The sequence below is a fragment of the Eptesicus fuscus genome, chromosome 5 (assembly GCF_027574615.1).
Source record: "Eptesicus fuscus isolate TK198812 chromosome 5, DD_ASM_mEF_20220401, whole genome shotgun sequence".
Classification (NCBI taxonomy): Eukaryota; Metazoa; Chordata; class Mammalia; order Chiroptera; family Vespertilionidae; genus Eptesicus; species Eptesicus fuscus.
Window position 1 is genome coordinate 67,264,270 of NC_072477.1, and position 18,764 is coordinate 67,283,033.

An 18,764-nucleotide genomic window follows, 5' to 3' on the forward strand; every position below is an offset into this window, starting at 1 on the left:
ACCCAGTATTTTAGAAAGTAGGGCTAATGGATGAGGCAATAGATGAAAGGATCACTGGTGGCCTTTTGACTTTAACCTTTTCAGTCAGAGTTCACTACTAAGTGAATTTTTGGCCTGGGAGGGCAAAACTTTTGCCCTTTCTTCAAAATTAAATCAGAATATCAAATACATTAATTTTTAAAGATCATGACATGTATATTTGCCTTAAACCTGAAGAGCTCACAGTTGTTATCTCTGGAGTCACATGACTGCTATAGGCCCTGTAGACAGTTACACTCATGTTAGATTAGTACTAATGTTCTAACATGGAAATTAGGTGAACTTAATGAGCTGAAAGCTGGAGTTAGAGTTTCAAATTTTAGATTTTGAATTCTTAGTTATTACATATTGGCAAAGCAGATAAGATTTATGAGATTTATTTATGTTTATCTTTATTTCATTTAAATTATGTGTACTTATTATTTATAAGGTTTATAAAATTGATTATTATGTATTGGTGAAGCAGGTAAGATACATAAGTAGGGTTGATGTACAAGAAATGGGAATAAAAGACAGTGAGGTGAAACAAATGTTATCATCCATCTTGATTAGCTCACACTTGACCAGATCACCAAAATGAAGGGACAACTTTATTGTATTACTGTTTCTTCAGGTTTATGATGCAAACAGAAAAACAGAAATCTTTTGCCCGGTGTCTCTCCATGAATTCTTTTTTTAAAATAGGCAAGCGCAGAGTTGTTATATATTGTCCAGTAGATGGCAGCATCTAGTTAAAATGCATTCTACTTTTAAAAAATCACTTATAGATGTTAGAGCCAGACGCTTTTGGACTTGAACTTTAAACACACATGTATTTACCAAATCTACTTTCTACTTTTATTCTTATTTTTTCCTTTTAAAAAAGTGAGAAATTCTTAGGACTCTCTTTCAGTCATTCCTTAACGTTTTATTTAAGAGTAACTTGACAGACTTTGGACTAGTGTCAGAATGGCACTTCCAACCTGTTTCCCAGCCCCCAGAGCACAACATATATACTAGTTCTCTTCTCACGTCACAGGTAGCCAATAGCAAAGAAAAGAAAAAAAAAAAAAGGAAAAATACATTTGTATTTGCTGTTGAGTTATTTTTATTTATAGGCACTTAACACAAATGAGGACTGACTCCAAGAAAGAGATAAAAGCCAAATTAATTTTTTTTTTTTTACCATATTTTGACTTTATAACCCAGAGTTAATAACCTCAAGTTTACTGAGATTTTGAAGTAGACAATATTAGCACTTGCTAGAGATTTTGGTAATATTTTAAAAGTCTATCCCACCCCATTTTTGAGGGATCGCTTTTAAGTTTTTCTAGGGAATGTTGTGAAAATCAAAACTTTTTATGAGTTTCCCTTTGTTTTTAGCATTTATCTCATGGACAGAGATAGAATTCAATACTCTGAGACAGATACATCCAGTGATAGGATGTTTGTTATTGGTGTTTTTCATAGAGGTTATACTTTTTTTGCCTTTGTGGCCTCTTGTGTTTCCAAATTTATAAGTGTATGTAAAGACACAACATCAACATATTAATTAATCTTGCCTCTCCAAATCTGTTACTATCTCTTTTGAAGTGCTTTTCTGTGAAATTCAGGTATATGATACTCCTGCTGCTTTTGTGATGTTAAGATTAAATATTCCAAGAAAGTCTGGTAGTATCTTTCTGCTCTGATTTGCAGAGGACTGAGGGAGAAAATGATATAACTGTGCTAATACAGCTAAGAAAGTTTGATTTTTAACCACTGTTGGATTCTCAGTCTTGCCTAACAATTTCTTTTGCAGTCTCCAAAGTAGCTATTCCAAATAGTTACTATGCATTTAACCTACTATTTTCTTCTGCAAGCTTTTCACTCTGGAGGTCTTACTGTCCAGAGAAAATGGATCAAGTAGGTTGGAATCCTTTCCATATTCTTTCTTTTTGTCCCTAAACTGCACTCTGATTGTGCTCCTTCACCTCCCTTAGATGCTCTTCTAGAAGGTCAAAGTCAATAACATCTCATTCTTGAGCCATCAAATCAACCAAACATACATATGAAACTCCCCCCTCCATTCTTCATCTTACTCCCAAACAGATACCACTCAATTTTCTTCCTCTCCTTAAAGGTCAGACTTCTCAAAATAACACTTACTGGTGCTACCTGGTCAACTTCCAGCTTCTTAATTTCTCAGTGTTATGTATTTTTTCCTATACTTTATCAGTGGTCTTCCTAAATTCTTAATCTAGTAACACACTTCCAATATTTTTAACTTGAATTCTTTATTGTTTAAGGTATTACATATGTCTCCTTTTCCCCCCATTGACCTCTCTCCGACCACTCTCACCCCCCAGCACATGCCCTCAGCCCCCTACTGTCTGTGTCCATTGGTTATGCTTATATGCATGCATACAAGTCCTTTGGTTGATCTCTTCCCCTTACCCCCACCCTCCCCTACCATCCCTCTGGGGTTTTGAAGATCTGTTTGATGCTTCTCTGTCTCTGGATCTATTTTTGTTCATCAGTTTATGTTGTTCATTATATCCCACAAATGAGTGAGATCATGTGATATTTATCTTTCTCTGACTGGCTTATTTCACTTCGCATAATGTTCTCCAATTCCATCCATGCTGTTGCAAATGGTAAGAATTCCTTTTTTTTTGCAGCAGCAGCATAGTATTCCATTGTGTAGATGTACCACAGTTTTCTAATCCACTCATCTGCTGATGGGCATTTTGGCTGTTTCCAAACCTTAGCTATGGTAAATGGTGTGGCTATGAACGTAGGGGTGCATATATCCTTTCTGATTGGTGTTTCTATTTTCTTGGGATATATTCCTAGAAGTGGGATTACTGGGTAAAATGAAGTTCCATTTTTAATTTTTTGAGGAAATACCATTCCATTTTCCACAGTGGCTGCACCAGTCTGCATTCCCACCAGCAGTACAAGAGGGTTCCTTTTTCTCTGCATCCTTGCCAGCACTTGTCCTTTGTTGATTTATTGATGTTAGCTAGTCTGATGGTACTGCATTGTTGTTTTGATTTGCATTTCTTGGATGATTAGTCACTTTGAGCATCCTATCTGATAAAGACAGAATATGCAAATTGACCATAACTCCACAACAAAAGATGGCCAAGCCCACAGCCAATAAGGAGGGAATATGCAAATTGATGCGACAAGGGGAGAGGTAGAAGGTGGCTCTGGGCGGAGTGAAGGCAGTGCCGGCAGCCAGGGGAAGGAAGGCCTATGCTTGCACGAATGTTCGTGCATCGGTCCTCTAGTGTTTTCATATGTCTCTTGGCCTTCCTTATGTCCTCTTTTGAAAAGTATCTATTTAGGTCCATTGCCCATTTTTTGATTGGGTTGTTTTATCTTCCTTTTGTTAAGTTGTATGAGTTCCCTATAAATTTTGGAGATTAAACCCTAATTGGAGATAACATTGGCAAATATGTTCTCCCATGCAGTGGGCTTTGTTGTTGTTTTGTTGATAGTTTCTTTTACTGTGCAGAAGCTTTTTATTTTGATGTAGTCCCATTTGTTTATTTTCTCTTTAGTTTCCATTGGCCTAGGAGCTGTATCAGTGAAGAAATTGCTTTGGCATATGTCTGAGATTTTGCTGCCTGTGGATTCCTCTAGTATTTTTATAGTTTCCCATCTTACATTTAAGTCCTTTATCCATTTTGAGTTTATTTTTGTGTATGGTGTAAGTTGGTGGTCTAGTTTCATTTTTTTTGGCATGTATCTGTCCAATTTTCCCAACACCATTTATTGAAGAGGCTGTCTTGACTCCATTGTATGTTCTTGCTTCCTTTGTCAAATATTAATTGAGCATAGTGGTTTGGGTCAATTTCTGGGTTCTCTGTTTTGTTCCATTGATCTATATGTCTGTTCTTGTGCCAGTACCAGGAAGTTTTGAGAACAGTGGCTTTGTAATACAGCTTGATATTTGGTATTGAGATCCCTCCTACTTTGTTCTTCTTTCTCAGGATTGCTGCAGCTGTTTGGGGTCTTTTTTAAATTCCAGATGAATTTTTGGAGAGTTCGTTCTAGGTCTGTGAAATATGCTGCTGGTATTTTAATGGTGAGTGCATTGAGTCTATAGATGGCTTTAGGTAGTATGGACTTTTTAATGATATTGATTCTATCCATCCATGAACAGGGTATATTCTTCCATTTGTTTATGTCTTCCTCTATCTCTTTTTTCAACGTCCTGTAGTTTTCCAAGTACAGGTCTTTTACCTCCTTAGTTAAGTTTATTCCTAGTTATCTTAATTGTTTTGATACAATGGTAGATGGTTTTTGTTTTTGTTTTTTTTTTTAGTTTCTCTTTCTGTGAGTTCATTATCTATATATATATAAAGAGCCAGGATCCGTAACATTCAAAACGACCAAAGGCTCAACCAACCAGAAGTCAGTCCTTCGGTCAGGGCTGTATTGCCGTGGTGACCCAGCACTGACTGCTGCCATTGCGGGCGCTGAGACCCCGCACTGACTGCTGAGGGGGCTGTGGATCAGGTCCAGAGAGAGACCGGGAGAGAGAAGCAGGGTCTGATCTATAGCCTCTGTGGCAGCTGTTGATCAGCACTTCCCTCTCTCTTTCTCTCCAAGGGGTCCCTGATTGGAGAGGGTGCAGACTGGGCTGAGGGAACCACCCCCCCATGCATGAATTTCATGCACTTGGCCACTAGTTGGTTTATAAAAAGCCATAGATTTCTGGGTGTTAATTTTGTATCCTGCTATGTTGCCAAATTCATTTATTAAGTCTAGTAGTTTTTTGATGGAGTTTTTAGGGTTTTCTATGTACAATACCATATCATTTGCAAATAATGGGAGTTTTACTTCTTTTCTAATTTGGATACCTTTTATTTCTTTTTCTTGTCTGATCACTGTGGTTACTACTTCCAGTACTATGTCAAACAGGAGTGGTGAAAGTGGGCATCCCTGTCTTGTTTTTGTTCTTAGGGGAAATGGTTTTAGTTTTTATCCACTGAGCATGTTGTTGGTTATAGGTTTGTCATATAAGGCTTTTATTATGTTAAGGTATGTTGTTGGTTATAGGTTTGTCATATAAGGCTTTTATTATGTTAAGGTATGATCCCTCTATTCCCACCTTGCTGAGAGTTTTTATCAAGAAAGAGTGTTGAATTTTTGTCGAATTCTTTTTTTCTGCATCAATTGATATGATTATGTGATTTTTGTCTCTCAATTTAAGTGATGTATAACATTTATTAATTTGCGGATATGGTACCAGCCTTGCATTCCTGGAATAAATCCCACTTGGTCATGGTGTCTCATCTTTCTAATGTAATGCTGGATCTGATTTGCTAGAATTTTGTTGAGGATTTTAGCATCTATGTTCATCAGAGATACTGGCCTATAACTCTCTTTCTTTTCAGTGTCTTTATCTGGTTTTGGGATTAGGGTAATGCTGGCTTCATAGAAAGAGTTTGGAAGTGTTCCTTCCTCTTGAATTTTTTGGAATAGTCGGAGAAGGGTAGGTTTTAGGTCTTCTTTGAATGTTTGGTAAAACTCCCCTGTGAAGCTGTCCAGATCAGGGCTTTTGTTTGCTGGAAGATTTTTGATTATTGCTTCAATTTCCTCTAATTATAGGCCTATTCAGATTTTTTGATTCTTCCTGATTGAGTTTTGGAAGATTGTATTTTTCGAGGAATATGCTCATTTTGTCTACATTGTTCATTTTGTTGGAATAGAGTTGTTCATAGTATTTTTTTTTTTTACAATCCTTTGTATTACTGTGGGGTCTGTTGTTATTTCGCCTCTTACCTTTTTTTCTTTTCTCGATATCGTTTTTGCTCTCTTTTCTCTTTCCTAATTCTCTCTTCTCTGGTGTTCACTTTTATTGGGGTTATTAGTGCTCTTTTGAATAATTATTCATATTCTGAGAACTTTAAAAGAATTCAGTGCTGAAATTTATTGAATGCATTTCAATACCTATTTAAATTATCCTAAAGTTTTTCTTACTTGACAAACTTATTTAATGTTTTAAAATTAATAGATTTAAATACTTAATGAATCTTTTATTCCTGGGTCAATATTTCTTGCTTATGGAGGATTCTTCTTTTAATTCAGTACCAAATTTGAATGGCTGATTTATTCAGAATTTTTGCATCTACATTTATAAGTGAGATAAGCTATGTGTGTATGTGTGTGTGTGTGTGTGTGTGTGTGTGTGTGTGAGAGAGAGAGAGAGAGAGAGAGAGAGAGAGAGAGAGAGAGAAAGGTTGATTCATGTGTCCCCCATGAGCATATATTGTGGTGTTGGGGGTAGGGGTGGGATTGGGGCAAATGAATATATGTATGATTTGTCAGGCTATGTTATCTTCATAAAATGAACAAGGCTGTTCATTTTCTATCCTTTAAAATAGTTTATATAACATGGGGATTATCTGTTTCCTAAAAATTTGAAAAATTTCACTGGAAAAACCATCTGGTTCAAATAATTCCTTGGAGGCACTTCTCTGATCTTTTTTCAGCTTCTTTCATATTTACTATTAGTTTACTAGTCTTCTGGAGTCGATTTTGGCAATACAGCCATGTCACTGAGATTTTAAAGTATCCATTTCACCAAGATTTTAATTTTTAGTAACATAAAATTTTGTATACCATAGCATTTTAAAACAATAATTCTTATTGTTTATACGTCCCATTTATTATTTCTAATTTTATTCATGTTTTTCTTTTATTTAATCTAGAAGTTTTGTTAACTTTTTAAGCATAATTTTAGATTTACAGAAAAGTTATGAAGATAGTACAGAGATTTTCCATAAAACTGCAACTAATTTTCCCCATTACTAACACTAGTATGGTACATTAGTTACAATTAATGAACCAGTATTGACATATTATTAATTTAAGTCCATACTTGATTCAGACATTTAGTTTTTACCTAATGTCTTTTTCCTGTTCCATGATCTCATCCAGGATACCATATTTCATTTACTCCTCATGTCTCCTTAGGCTCCTCCTGCTACGTGCTTTCTCAGGCTTTCCTTGTTTTTGATGACCTTTGTAGTTTTGAGGAGGACTGACCAGGTATTTTGTAGATTTCCAGCAATTGGGATTTGTCCTGTTTTTCTCATGATTTGACTAGGGTCATATGTTCTTGGAATACCAAAGAGTGAAAGTTCCTTTCCATTACATCACATCATCCTATCCACATAATGTATCACCATTGATATTAACTTTGGTCAGCCGGCTGAGGAAGTGTTTGTCAGATTTCTTCATTGTAAAGTTCCTCTATTTTTTTACACCCTTTCCATACTGCCCTCTTTGGAAGGAAGTAACTATGCACAGATCATACCTAAGAAATAGGGAGTTGAGCTTTACCTCCTTGAAGGCAGAGTATTTACATACATTATTTTGAATTATTCTGCAAGGGGGATTTGTGTATTCTCCATGCTTATTTATTTATATCAGTATAGACTAATGGGTATTTATTGTATACGTTGTGTTATAATCCTATAGCACATTATTTTGTTGCTCAAAATTTTTCCAGTTTTGGCCATTGGAAGCTCTTTCATTCGACTCCTATGTCCCTTAGACATATCCCCATCATTTGAGTTTTGTTTTGTTGTGGTTGTTGAGCAATTTTTTACTTTATGGCATTAGAAGATGCTCCAGGCTCATCTGCTATATATCCTACCTGAGTCCTAGATTTAGCCATTTTTCCAAGGAACTCTGATTCCTCTGATTGAAAAATATTGGAAGCGAAGATTTGGATGTTAGGTGAGCTTGTTGCTGCTGGGGAGTTGTTAATTCTAGGCCCTCCAAGAAAGGAAATATTTATCTGTATACTAACCTATCTATACATATTTTTGTGTAACCATCTGTATCTGTATTAAGATAAAAATTAGTCCATACTGATGTTTCCGATTTTATTACTAAATGGATCATTCTAGCCTTTTTCCCTTGCTCTTCTGTAACCTTCACTCCAACAGGGAGAAATCTGGCTCTCACCATTGGCCACCTCTTTACTTAATTGTTCAATTCCACCATACATGTTTTTCTCATGATTTGATATCAAAATTGTGTACACAATTCCTTATTTATTTTGTGTGTATTAAACAAATTATTTTTAAAAAATCAATAGATCCTTCTCGCTGTAAGCATGAAGACACAGTTTTCTCAGTGTTTCATACTCAAGTACCTCCAGAAGAATATGAAAACCAAGTGCAGAATGCTAATCAAGGTATGCTTGAATTTGTGTTTTTTTTTTTTTTTTTTACATATCGTCACAAGAAAGTACTAGTTGTATACAGAAGTATCCACAGATGAGATGATTTGATGTGATTTAATCAGTAAGTGGGTGGAAGTAGGTGAGGTTCTAGATGAAACTAGATTGGTCATTGTTAATCAGTTAGTTGTTGAGGATTCATTATGCAATTCTTTCTAGTTTAGGATGTTTAAAATTTTATATAAAAAGAGTTAAAGGAAAGCTGGCTACAAGTAATGAAAACCTAGCTAAAGCAAAAAAGAAAATGTATGGAAAGAATCCTGGTGGTAGACATTCTCTTTTATTCCCAAGAGCATATTCTGTGGATAGTCATTGAGAAGGAGACTCTATTCCAAAATCTTAGAGACCAACTGATCCAACTTGGGTTAGTGCTTACTGCTGGTCCAGCCAGCTCCTCCTACCCAGTATGGGTTGGGTCTCTATAGAATATGGCAGCTTCTGCCAGGGATCACCACCAGGATGGAGAGTAAAAGGGGACATATCTAGTGAGACAATTCTGACCAGACAATCCATTGTTTTCTATAATTTTTTAAAAGTATATTCTAAAGAAACTCTAATAAAATGTAGATCTGGATGCATTTAATTTGAGTTATTTTAATGATGTATTATTTAAGAGTACAGGAAACTTCAACTGTATGATAAACCTTATATTTCAACTTAAAAGACTATTTATAACTTGGATTATGGAAAAAAGTTACATATTTTATATCTAAGGAGACCATTCACCAAAATAGTAACGGCTATTTTAACTATTGGTAGTTGATTTAAAAATATTATTTAATTGATTAGAAAATAAACCTCAATTATAAAGCACAGATTTATTTGTCTAGAAACTCATAACTTAAACTTTTTTTTTTTTTTTTTTTTTTTTTTTTTTAAATTTCTTTATTTATTAAGGTGTCACATATTTGTCCTCATCCCCCCATTCCCATCCCACCCCTCTCCCCACGCAGGCCCCAATCCCCTGTTGAACTTAACCGTTGGATAGGCTTATATGCATGCATGCAGGTCCTTTGGTTGAACTCTCCCCCTCCCCCCACCCTCCCCCTACCCTCCCCTATCCTCCCTCTGAGGCCCGATAGTCCGATTGATGCCTCCTTACTTCTGGTTCTGTTCTTGTTCCTCAGTCTATGTTGTTCATCATTTCCTCTAGATGAACAAGATCAAATGTCACTAGATATATACTAATAAGAACTGAATGTGAGACGAGCAGTAATATTTATGCTGACAGGCAAATGAATCAATCTGTAGCGAGCTTCCCCCTGGACCAACAGTTCTTTTGAGACCCAATTTCGATGACCAGTAGTTCCTTATGTGTACATGTCAGCACTGACCCCTCAGCTCTGGATGGTGGACAAATGGTGGTAATGGAGGTCCGACTCCCTCTGGTTTGGTCTCGGCCGAACCCAGGGGCACGGCGTCACCTGGACTAAGGGGCACGTGGCCTCACCCATACCCAAGGGGCGCGTGGTCTCACCCGGGCCTGGGACCCAGCCTCACCCGGATGGATCCAGGGGCGCACGGCCTCACCCGGACCCAGGATCTGGCTTCACCCGTACCCAGGGACGCTTGGCCTCTCCCAGACCCAGGGGCACGTGGCCTCACCTGGGCTTAGTTTCACAAGGCCTCACCTGGATCCAGGGACACATGGTCTCTCCCGGACCCAGGGACGCTTGGCCTCTCCCAGACCCAGGGGCACGTGGTCTCACCCGGGCCTAGGTTCACGAGGCCTCACCCGGATCCAGGGACACATGGTCTCACCCAGACCCAGGAACGTTTGGCCTCTCTCAGACCCAGGGCCCCTTGGGCTCACCCGGGCCTAGGTGCACGAGGCCTCATCCGGATCCAGGGACGCATGGTCTCACCCGGACCCAGGGACGCTTGGCCTCTCCCAGACCCAGGGCCACTTGGGCTCACCCGGGCCTAGGTGCACGAGGCCTCATCCGGATCCAGGGACGCATGGTCTCACCCGGACCCAGGGACGCTTGGCCTCTCCCAGACCCAGGGCCACTTGGGCTCACCCGGGCCTAGGTGCACGAGGCCTCACCCGGATCCAGGGACACATGGTCTCACCCGGACCCAGGGATGCTTGGCCTCTCCCAGACCCAGGGCCACTTGGGCTCACCCGGGCCTAGGTGCACGAGGCCTCACCCGGATCCAGGGACACATGGTCTCACCCGGACCCAGGGACGCTTGGCCTCTCCCCGACCCAGGGCCACTTGGGCTCACCCGGGCCTAGGTGCACGAGGCCTCACCCGGATCCAGGGACACATGGTCTCACCCAGACCCAGGAACGTTTGGCCACTCCCAGACCCAGGGCCACTTGGGCTCACCTGGGCCTAGGTGCACGAGGCCTCACCCGGATCCAGGGACGCATGGTTTCACCTGGACCCAGGGACGCTTGGCCTCTCCCAGACCCAGGGCCACTTGGGCTCACCCGGGCCTAGGTGCACGAGGCCTCACCCGGATCCAGGGACACATGGTCTCACCCGGACCCAGGGACGCTTGGCCTCTCCCAGACCCAGGGCGACTTGGGCTCACCCGGGCCTAGGTGCACGAGGCCTCACCCGGATCCAGGGACACATGGTCTCACCCGGACCCAGGGATGCTTGGCCTCTCCCAGACCCAGGGCCACTTGGGCTCACCCGGGCCTAGGTGCACGAGGCCTCACCCGGATCCAGGGACACATGGTCTCACCCGGACCCAGGGACGCTTGGCCTCTCCCCAACCCAGGGCCACTTGGGCTCACCCGGGCCTAGGTGCACGAGGCCTCACCCGGATCCAGGGACGCATGGTCTCACCCAGACCCAGGAACGTTTGGCCACTCCCAGACCCAGGGCCACTTGGGCTCACCCGGGCCTAGGTGCACGAGGCCTCACCCGGATCCAGGGACGCATGGTCTCACCCGGACCCAGGGACGCTTGGCCTCTCCCAGACCCAGGGCCACTTGGGCTCACCCGGGCCTAGGTGCACGAGGCCTCACCCGGATCCAGGGACACATGGTCTCACCCGGACCCAGGGACGCTTGGCCTCTCCCAGACCCAGGGCCACTTGGGCTCACCCGGGCCTAGGTGCACGAGGCCTCACCCGGATCCAGGGACACATGGTCTCACCCGGACCCAGGGACGCTTGGCCTCTCCCAGACCCAGGGCCACCAGGGCTCACCCGGGCCTAGGTGCACGAGGCCTTACCCGGATCCAGGGACACATGGTCTCACCCGGACCCAGGGACGCTTGGCCTCTCCCCGACCCAGGGCCACTTGGGCTCACCCGGGCCTAGGTGCACGAGGCCTCACCCAGATCCTGGGACGCATGGTCTCACCCGGACCCAGGGACGCTTGGCCTCTCCCAGACCCAGGGCCACTTGGGCTCACCCGGGCCTAGGTGCACGAGGCCTCATCTGGATCCAGGGACGCATGGTCTCACCCGGACCCAGGGACGCTTGGCCTCTCCCAGAACCAGGGCCACTTGGGCTCACCCGGGCCTAGGTGCACGAGGCCTCATCCGGATCCAGGGACGCATGGTCTCACCCGGACCCGGGGACGCTTGGCCTCTCCCAGACCCAGGGCCACTTGGGCTCACCCGGACCTAGGTGCACAAGGCCTCACCCGGATCCTGGGACGCATGGTCTCACCCGGACCCAGGGACGCTTGGCCTCTCCCAGACCCAGGGCCACTTGGGCTCACCCGGGCCTAGGTGCACGAGGCCTCATCCGGATCCAGGGACGCATGGTCTCGCCCGGACCCAGGGACGCTTGGCCTCTCCCAGACCCAGGGGCACGTGGCCTCACCCGGGCCTAGGTGCACGAGGCCTCACCCGGATCCAGGGACACATGGTCTCACCCGGACCCAGGGACGCTTGGCCTCTCCCAGACCCAGGGCCACTTGGGCTCACCCGGGCCTAGGTGCACGCGGCCTCACCCGGATCCAGGGACACATGGTCTCGCCTGGACCCAGGGGTGTGTGGGCTCTCCCAGACCCAGGGGCGCTTGGCCTCGCCCGGGCACGGGATCCAGCGTCATCCGGGTCCAGGGGCACTTGGCCTCACCCGGACCCGGAGTCCGGCCTCACCTGGACCCAGGGGCATGTGGCCTCACCTAGACCCAGGGACGTGAGGCCTCACTTATACCCAGAGGCGTGTGACCACACCCGAGCCCAGAGGCGCGCAACCCCGCCCGCACCCGGGTCTCAGCGGGGCCCCGTCTTCCCGATCCCAATTCCTGCCGGTCAATCCCCCCTCAGCAATTCCCCTGGCCATCCTTCCAGAGCTCCAGAATGGCTGCTGCAGAACTCGTCGGGCGGCGGCTCGGCGAAGCTCCGGTGCACCCGGTGCATGGCGGTGGGCCAGTCTGGCATCGCTGCGTCGGCCCTTGGGTCTGCATCGGTGGCTGGTCGCCGAGCATGCGCACCTGGCCGCTTCCGGGGCGTTGAGATTCTTGACGGACTCAGAGGTCAGCAAGTGCGGAGTCTCCCACCCCATGTCTCATAGGGGCTCGTCTGTCCGTGCTTGGCTGCCAGTGGAGCCGTCCCCTCAGCCGGAGACCGCCGGGGGAACTGCGCCGAGCACGTTCCAGGCCGCTGTTGTATCGCCTGAGCCATAGTTCTTTTGTGTCGCCTGAGCTGTAGTTCTTAAAGTGTGGTCTTTGGGTCACCGGCATCAGCATCATCCCACATACCCCTCTTTTATTCTAGTTGTAGAGCATCTACTCAGCCAGCCCTATGGTGGTCTTGGATGGTGTCTGCTCTGCTCTCTTGTCGTAGTCTCAAAGTTGTTGTGGTAGGCAACAATCAGGCTTCCACCCTATGCCTCCATCTTGGTCCTCCTTTGTATAGTTAAGTCTTGATTGTTGTTGGTGTCACTGGGGGTGCTCTCTTTGTCTATAAAGGAAGAGTTGCTGTGCAGGAGACACGTTTATGGGCCGGGTCTTGGTGCAGCAAAGCTTTGGCGCTCACTGAATATTCCCGTTGAATGTGTCCCTTATGCACGTGGTTGAAATCTGGTGTCATCTCCCACAGACCACTAGATGCCCTCGTTTCTGGGTCTCCAATGGGGTGTAGATCAGCTACTGCCTTAGGCACTCAGCAAGGATTACAGCAAAAACTGTAGTTTCTTCCTCCTGTCTGAGTGGCCCTGGAGCAGTCCGACTAGAACAGCAGATCATCTGGTCCGCTGCCAGAGGGCAGACCACCCACATGCATAAGCCGTTGCTTGGGGCGCAGGTGTGCCTGCAAGACTTGCGGGGCAGGTCTTCAAAACGTGCGGGTCCCAGGGCGGGGCGGGGTCTCAGGGCGCCAACAGGCCATGGTGCGGCGAGCCGCGATGGCTGTGAGTCTGGTCCTTCTGCCTTCCACGTATCTAAGTCCCTTTGTTCCGCACTCCAGCGCAGCAAACACTGATTGCTGGGCGCACCTCTGCAAGAGTCCCGCCTCTCCCCGCAGGCATCTGGGTCTCCCGGGGTTCGCCAGAAGATGGGTTTCAGGGTGATGGAGAGCTAATCTCCCTTAGGTTTGGAACAAAAGCCCCTTTCCCCCGCCACCAGCCAGACCCACGCACCTCCACACCTCATCCCCTCCGATTTCGTTGGGTGCGAGGCAACAGAACAGCCTTTAACCTCCGCCGCCATCTTTTTCAAACTTCCCGATTTGTACTTCTTAATCCCTTCATTTCAGTCAACTCTACTGAAGTCTAGCGCCGCCGGGAGGTGCACGGAAAGGGCGCCCGGGCCTCCGTCTGGTGCGCGGTGCGCGCGTCCCGCGGAACCAGGCGTACGAGGGCCGCGCGGCTGGGACGGGCGCTGGGCGGCCGCCGAGCTCCAGGCACCGCCATCTCTGTGTTCCGGACGTCGCCGCCGCGGCGTCCCCCCAATTTATACTTCTTAATCCCTTGAATTCAGTCAACTCTACTGAAGTCTAGCGCCGCCGGGAGGTGCACGGAGAGGGCGCCCAGGCCTCCGTCCGGTGTGCGGGGCGCGCGGCCCGCGGCACCAGGCGAGCGGGGGCTGCGCGGCGGGGACGGGTGCTAGGAGGCTGCCGGGCTCCGGGCGCCGCCGCCGCTGCGGCGGCGTCCCCAGCGTCCCGGGCCGGGCGGCCTGTGGGGGCGGCGGAGTTGCGAAAGTGAGTGAGTTTCCCAGGGTTTCGCCCGGAATGGGGTTCAGTGCAATCGGAGCCGACGCTCAGCGCACTCCGGAGCCTTTATCTCCTTCCTGCCAGTGAACTCCGGCCAGGTCATCAGCCGCCCCCTCCTCTCCGGTTCCATCCTCCCCGCAGGCGCATGTGCTCGTGTCTCCGCCTGTTTCTCCATACCTCAGGCTTTTACGGCTTCCCCGATTGTCCCCGTGGCCTTCTCCTTCTCCCCAGCTGTGGGCATTTCAGTCCACCAACTTTCCTGTGGTTCTGGACGATGTCCGTTCTGACCTCTAGTTGTATTTTTGAAATTGTTGTGCCCGGCTGCAGGTTAGGTGTTTAACCTATGCCGCCATCTTGGTTTCTCCTATCTCTAAAGATTATTGACCCAATTCTGAGAAACAGCTAAGGGAAGATTTCAGAATCCTTGATGTACGTCTTTCCTATGTACTAAACCACATTAGCAGTCACAATCGCCTTTCAAGAAGACCATTTCACGCATACTTCAGCCAAGGAGAAAAACAGACCCTTGTATTTCAGTTGAAGATGCCCGGAGGTGGATGCTCTGTCACCAGGAGACAGTTTTCTTCATCACTGTTGTCCCCACAGTCGTTCTGTTGGTTACAGACCAGTGAACCAAGATACAAGCATTTACCGCTGGTGCAGGTGAATTTGCACTCTGTGAAAGCATTTGTGGCCTGAAAACCAGCTTCCTGCATACTGCTCCCCAGACAAGCTTGTGCTCCGACTATTGAGCTGTCCTGGCAAGAGGAAACCGCCTGGGCGAGGCCTCAGGTCACTTCCATCTTAGCTTGTCGGAGTCCATTGCTTTGCCCGGTCCAGCTTTGGGTAGCATCTGATGCCCACCTGCCCTGCTCCCAGAGAGCAGGCGGGACCTGGGACAGCACCCAGTCCAGCACGCGCACACTTGGGGCACAGTCACGTCAGCCGTCCAGCCAGAGAGTGCAGGCCATGGTGAGCCCGGGAGGGGCGGAAGCTGTGTCAGTGAGACCTGCTCTCCCCCTCAGAGCCGGGGCCTCCTGTGCAGCTCGGCAGCCAGCATCCTCCAGGCTCAGGCTCAGACGCTCCAGGGGAGTTCGGTGTGGTCTGATCTGCTGCTCTCTGTGCTTTGCCTCTCTCCTCTTTCTGAGAAGCGCAAAGCGGCGTGCAGTTCTGTAGACTGGATCTGTTCTCTAACTGCTCTGAAGTTCAGAGGAGCATTGTAGCTTTGTATTTAAAATCCATATACAGTAATGTAGCTTTTAAGCTGTATGAAAACGGATGTCAGTTCTTGGTCTTATAAGCAGGTGATGTTACAAATGTAGAACTTGAACTCTGCAGGCTGCGGGCACGCATCTGGGAGCGGGCGGGCGCCAAGGCCGCGGGACCCCGGGGCTCCGCGGGGCGACTGGCGGCGCACGCGGCAGCGGGCTCGGGCCTCGCGGGGCGCGCCATAACTTAAACTTGAATAAAACTTGGTTTTACTCAAACTTATTTTTGTTTGAAATGAATTTAAAACCAAAGATATTATTCTTTTCCTGGTTCTTTCCAGATATTGTTATCAAAATTTATTGTTTAATGATTAAATTTTTATTCAATCTTGGATAATTAGCTACAAATACCCTTAATCCTTTTTATTGAGGTAACCTTCTTGTAAAACAAAGATAACTTTTAAGTAAACCTTGTCTGGATTGAGCTGCTGGCTGGTGTTTTTTCCTTTTGGACTTGAATGTGGCAATCTATCCTATTTTGTAGGGTGGACTCTACTTGTCATTTAAGAAGACACTCCTTAAACTAATGCATAGTTTTAAAGCATTAGTGAGGGGTTCACATGATCTTGTTTTAAATGCTTTAAACATGACTGTAGTGAAAGCAAGATCTATATAATAAAAGCCTAAGTGACCATTCGACCGTTTGACCATTCGACTGTTCGACCATTAGCTATGACGTGCACTGACCACCAGGGGGCAGACGCTCAACACAAAGGCATGGAAACATGGAACAAACTGATGAATCTCAGAGGGAAGTGGGGAGCAGGGAGGGTGGGAAGAGATTAACCAAAGATCTTATATATATACTAGAGGCCTGGCACACGAATTCTTGCACCGGTAGGGTCCCTTGGCCTGGCCTGTGGGGATCAGGCAGAAACCAGCTCTCCGACATCCCCCGAGGGGTTCTGGATTGCCAGAGGGCACAGGCCAGGGAGAGGGACTCTATTGGTGCACCGGGCCTCTAGTCCTATATAATAAAAGGGTAATATGCAAATTGATTGAACGGCTATGACGCACTCTGACTACCAGGGGGCAGACGCTCAATGCAGGAGCTGCCTCCTGGTGGTCAGTGCGCTCCCACATGGGGAGTGCTGCTCAGCCACAAGCCAGGCTGACAGCTGGTGAGCGCAGTGGCCTGCCTCCGCAGCAGTGCTAAGGATGTCTTGACTGATGGCTTAAGCCATCAGTTGGATATCCCCCAAGGGCTCCTGGATTGCAAAAGGGTGCAGGCCAGGCTGAGGGACTCCCCCCACCCCCACCGAATGCACGAATGTCATGCACTGGGCCTCTAGTATTTAATAAAGGGAATAAGAGTGCATAAGCATTTTTCTTACCCTTGTTTGGAGCACTCAGGATCTGAACAACTCAGAGGCTGACTTAAGTCTCTATTTAATGGTTGAGAAAACTGTCAAAGTAGGATGGACTCCAGGAGTTTGTGATGCCACCCAGGACCCTTATGCCCAGATCTTGCTTAAAAGACAGGTTTGAACAAAAAGTTGATGTTCTGAAAGGGTGATGGCAAATTAATAAAGAATCTAGTCTTTCAGGGGAAGTTCTCTTTCATATAAAGACTGAAGTAGAATATATTTTAAAATTCCCATAACATCAGAACTTTCTCCTTTACAGGTATCTTGGTTCTTTTCACATTCCTCATGATTCCAAAGGAATCAACAGCAAGCAGTTTGATACATGATAATGAATAACAGAAATTTTATGAGAACTTCATTGTAAATTATGTAGCACATTTATCTTTTTAAGAATAAATCTCTATATATTAGGTTTCTGGATCTGGAAATTAGAAGTTCTTCTAATGTGTGTTTTACTTCTTATATATGTTTAAGGTAAAATTTTAGCATAACTGACAATTACAATTATGAAAAAATTTTGAACTTTTTAATATTAGATTTTACCCGTGATGTGGAAAAAAATGAGTCATTGATCAAAGCAGAAAAGAACCCTTTCTCAAATACAGAAAAGATTGAACTCAGGGGTAAACACAGCCAGGATTTTATTAAGCGAAACATTGAGGTATGTATTTAGAAATTTAGAAGCCACAATGTGGACTAAATGAGTTGTGATAATGGAAATAGTTGTGTTTAGAGTCTTTAAATATTTTTTTGACCGTGGTACATGTATATGATCTAAACAGCATATATGACTGAAAGAATAGTTTTATGAACCAGTACTGTACTATTTTCTATTTAATTTTATCTTATCCTCTCCTACTCATCACCTTTATTCCAAAAACCAGAAATGAATCTTGTTCCTGCAATTTGAAAAACATTTATTTAGATAGGAGCTTTGGAACATGTTTCCCAGATTTTAAATTGCATATTAATAAAATCGTTTTTTTAAAGTAACGAGACTGCTTTTCTAGCTGCTACAATTAGAAATTTGAATGGAAAATGCTCCTGACAGAGCTGGAGAGCCCAACTGGTTGTTCCTCCCAACCCCACTGGCCCACCCACCTGAGCCTCCTGGTGGCCCTTCCCTTGTCACTTGCCTTGATTAGCTCCTGGCTTCCAAGGCCTGACCTTGGTCTTAAGAGGCCTGCAGCCTGACATGGTTTCTTCTCAAAGCAGATTCAGACTAACCAAGGCTCAGGGGCCCTGTTTAGACCGGAATGCCAATTAATTAATTTAGAGCAAGAAATGTAAGTGTGGTGGACAGAAGGCTGATGGTAAACGACTGCGGCAGTCAGGTCACTAGAAAACTGCATTGGTGAGTGTGAAGTATTCACAAGAGCAGTGAGGTAAGGAATTTTCACAGTGGAAGCCTGATCCTTTTTCCGTGATTGGCATGTCACTTCCATGCAGCAGTCTGACCAATATTCTTGGGTCAGCCTGCCCCTGCCAGGTCTAGATTCTGGGGCTCAGTTTTCTTTGCTCCATGTTTCTCTGACTTGAAGGGAACCTTTTCCAACTTGATCTTTCTCTTTGTGCTGGCCCATTGTATGGTGATTTATTGTTTAATTTTCCAAGAGCAATAGTGTTTTTCCCATACCCCAGTTCTTGCTGACACAGCAGCGCCACTATACATTTCCCTTTTAACAATAGTAATTGAATTTTTATTTAAATTCCTGACAGTATTTTCTTAAAATTTAAAA

At 45.6% G+C, this 18,764-nt stretch overlaps 1 protein-coding gene across 1 annotated transcript in view; it reads left to right on the top strand.

Annotated features, from left to right (window-relative positions):
* Positions 1-18,764, top strand: part of FSIP1 (fibrous sheath interacting protein 1) — a 199,031-nt gene that overhangs the window by 15,090 nt on the left and 165,177 nt on the right. The window contains exons 5-6 of the mRNA XM_054715635.1: positions 8,123-8,221; positions 17,562-17,686. Of these exons, the coding sequence (XP_054571610.1) occupies positions 8,123-8,221; positions 17,562-17,686 (224 nt within the window). The remainder of the gene's footprint in view (positions 1-8,122; positions 8,222-17,561; positions 17,687-18,764) is intronic.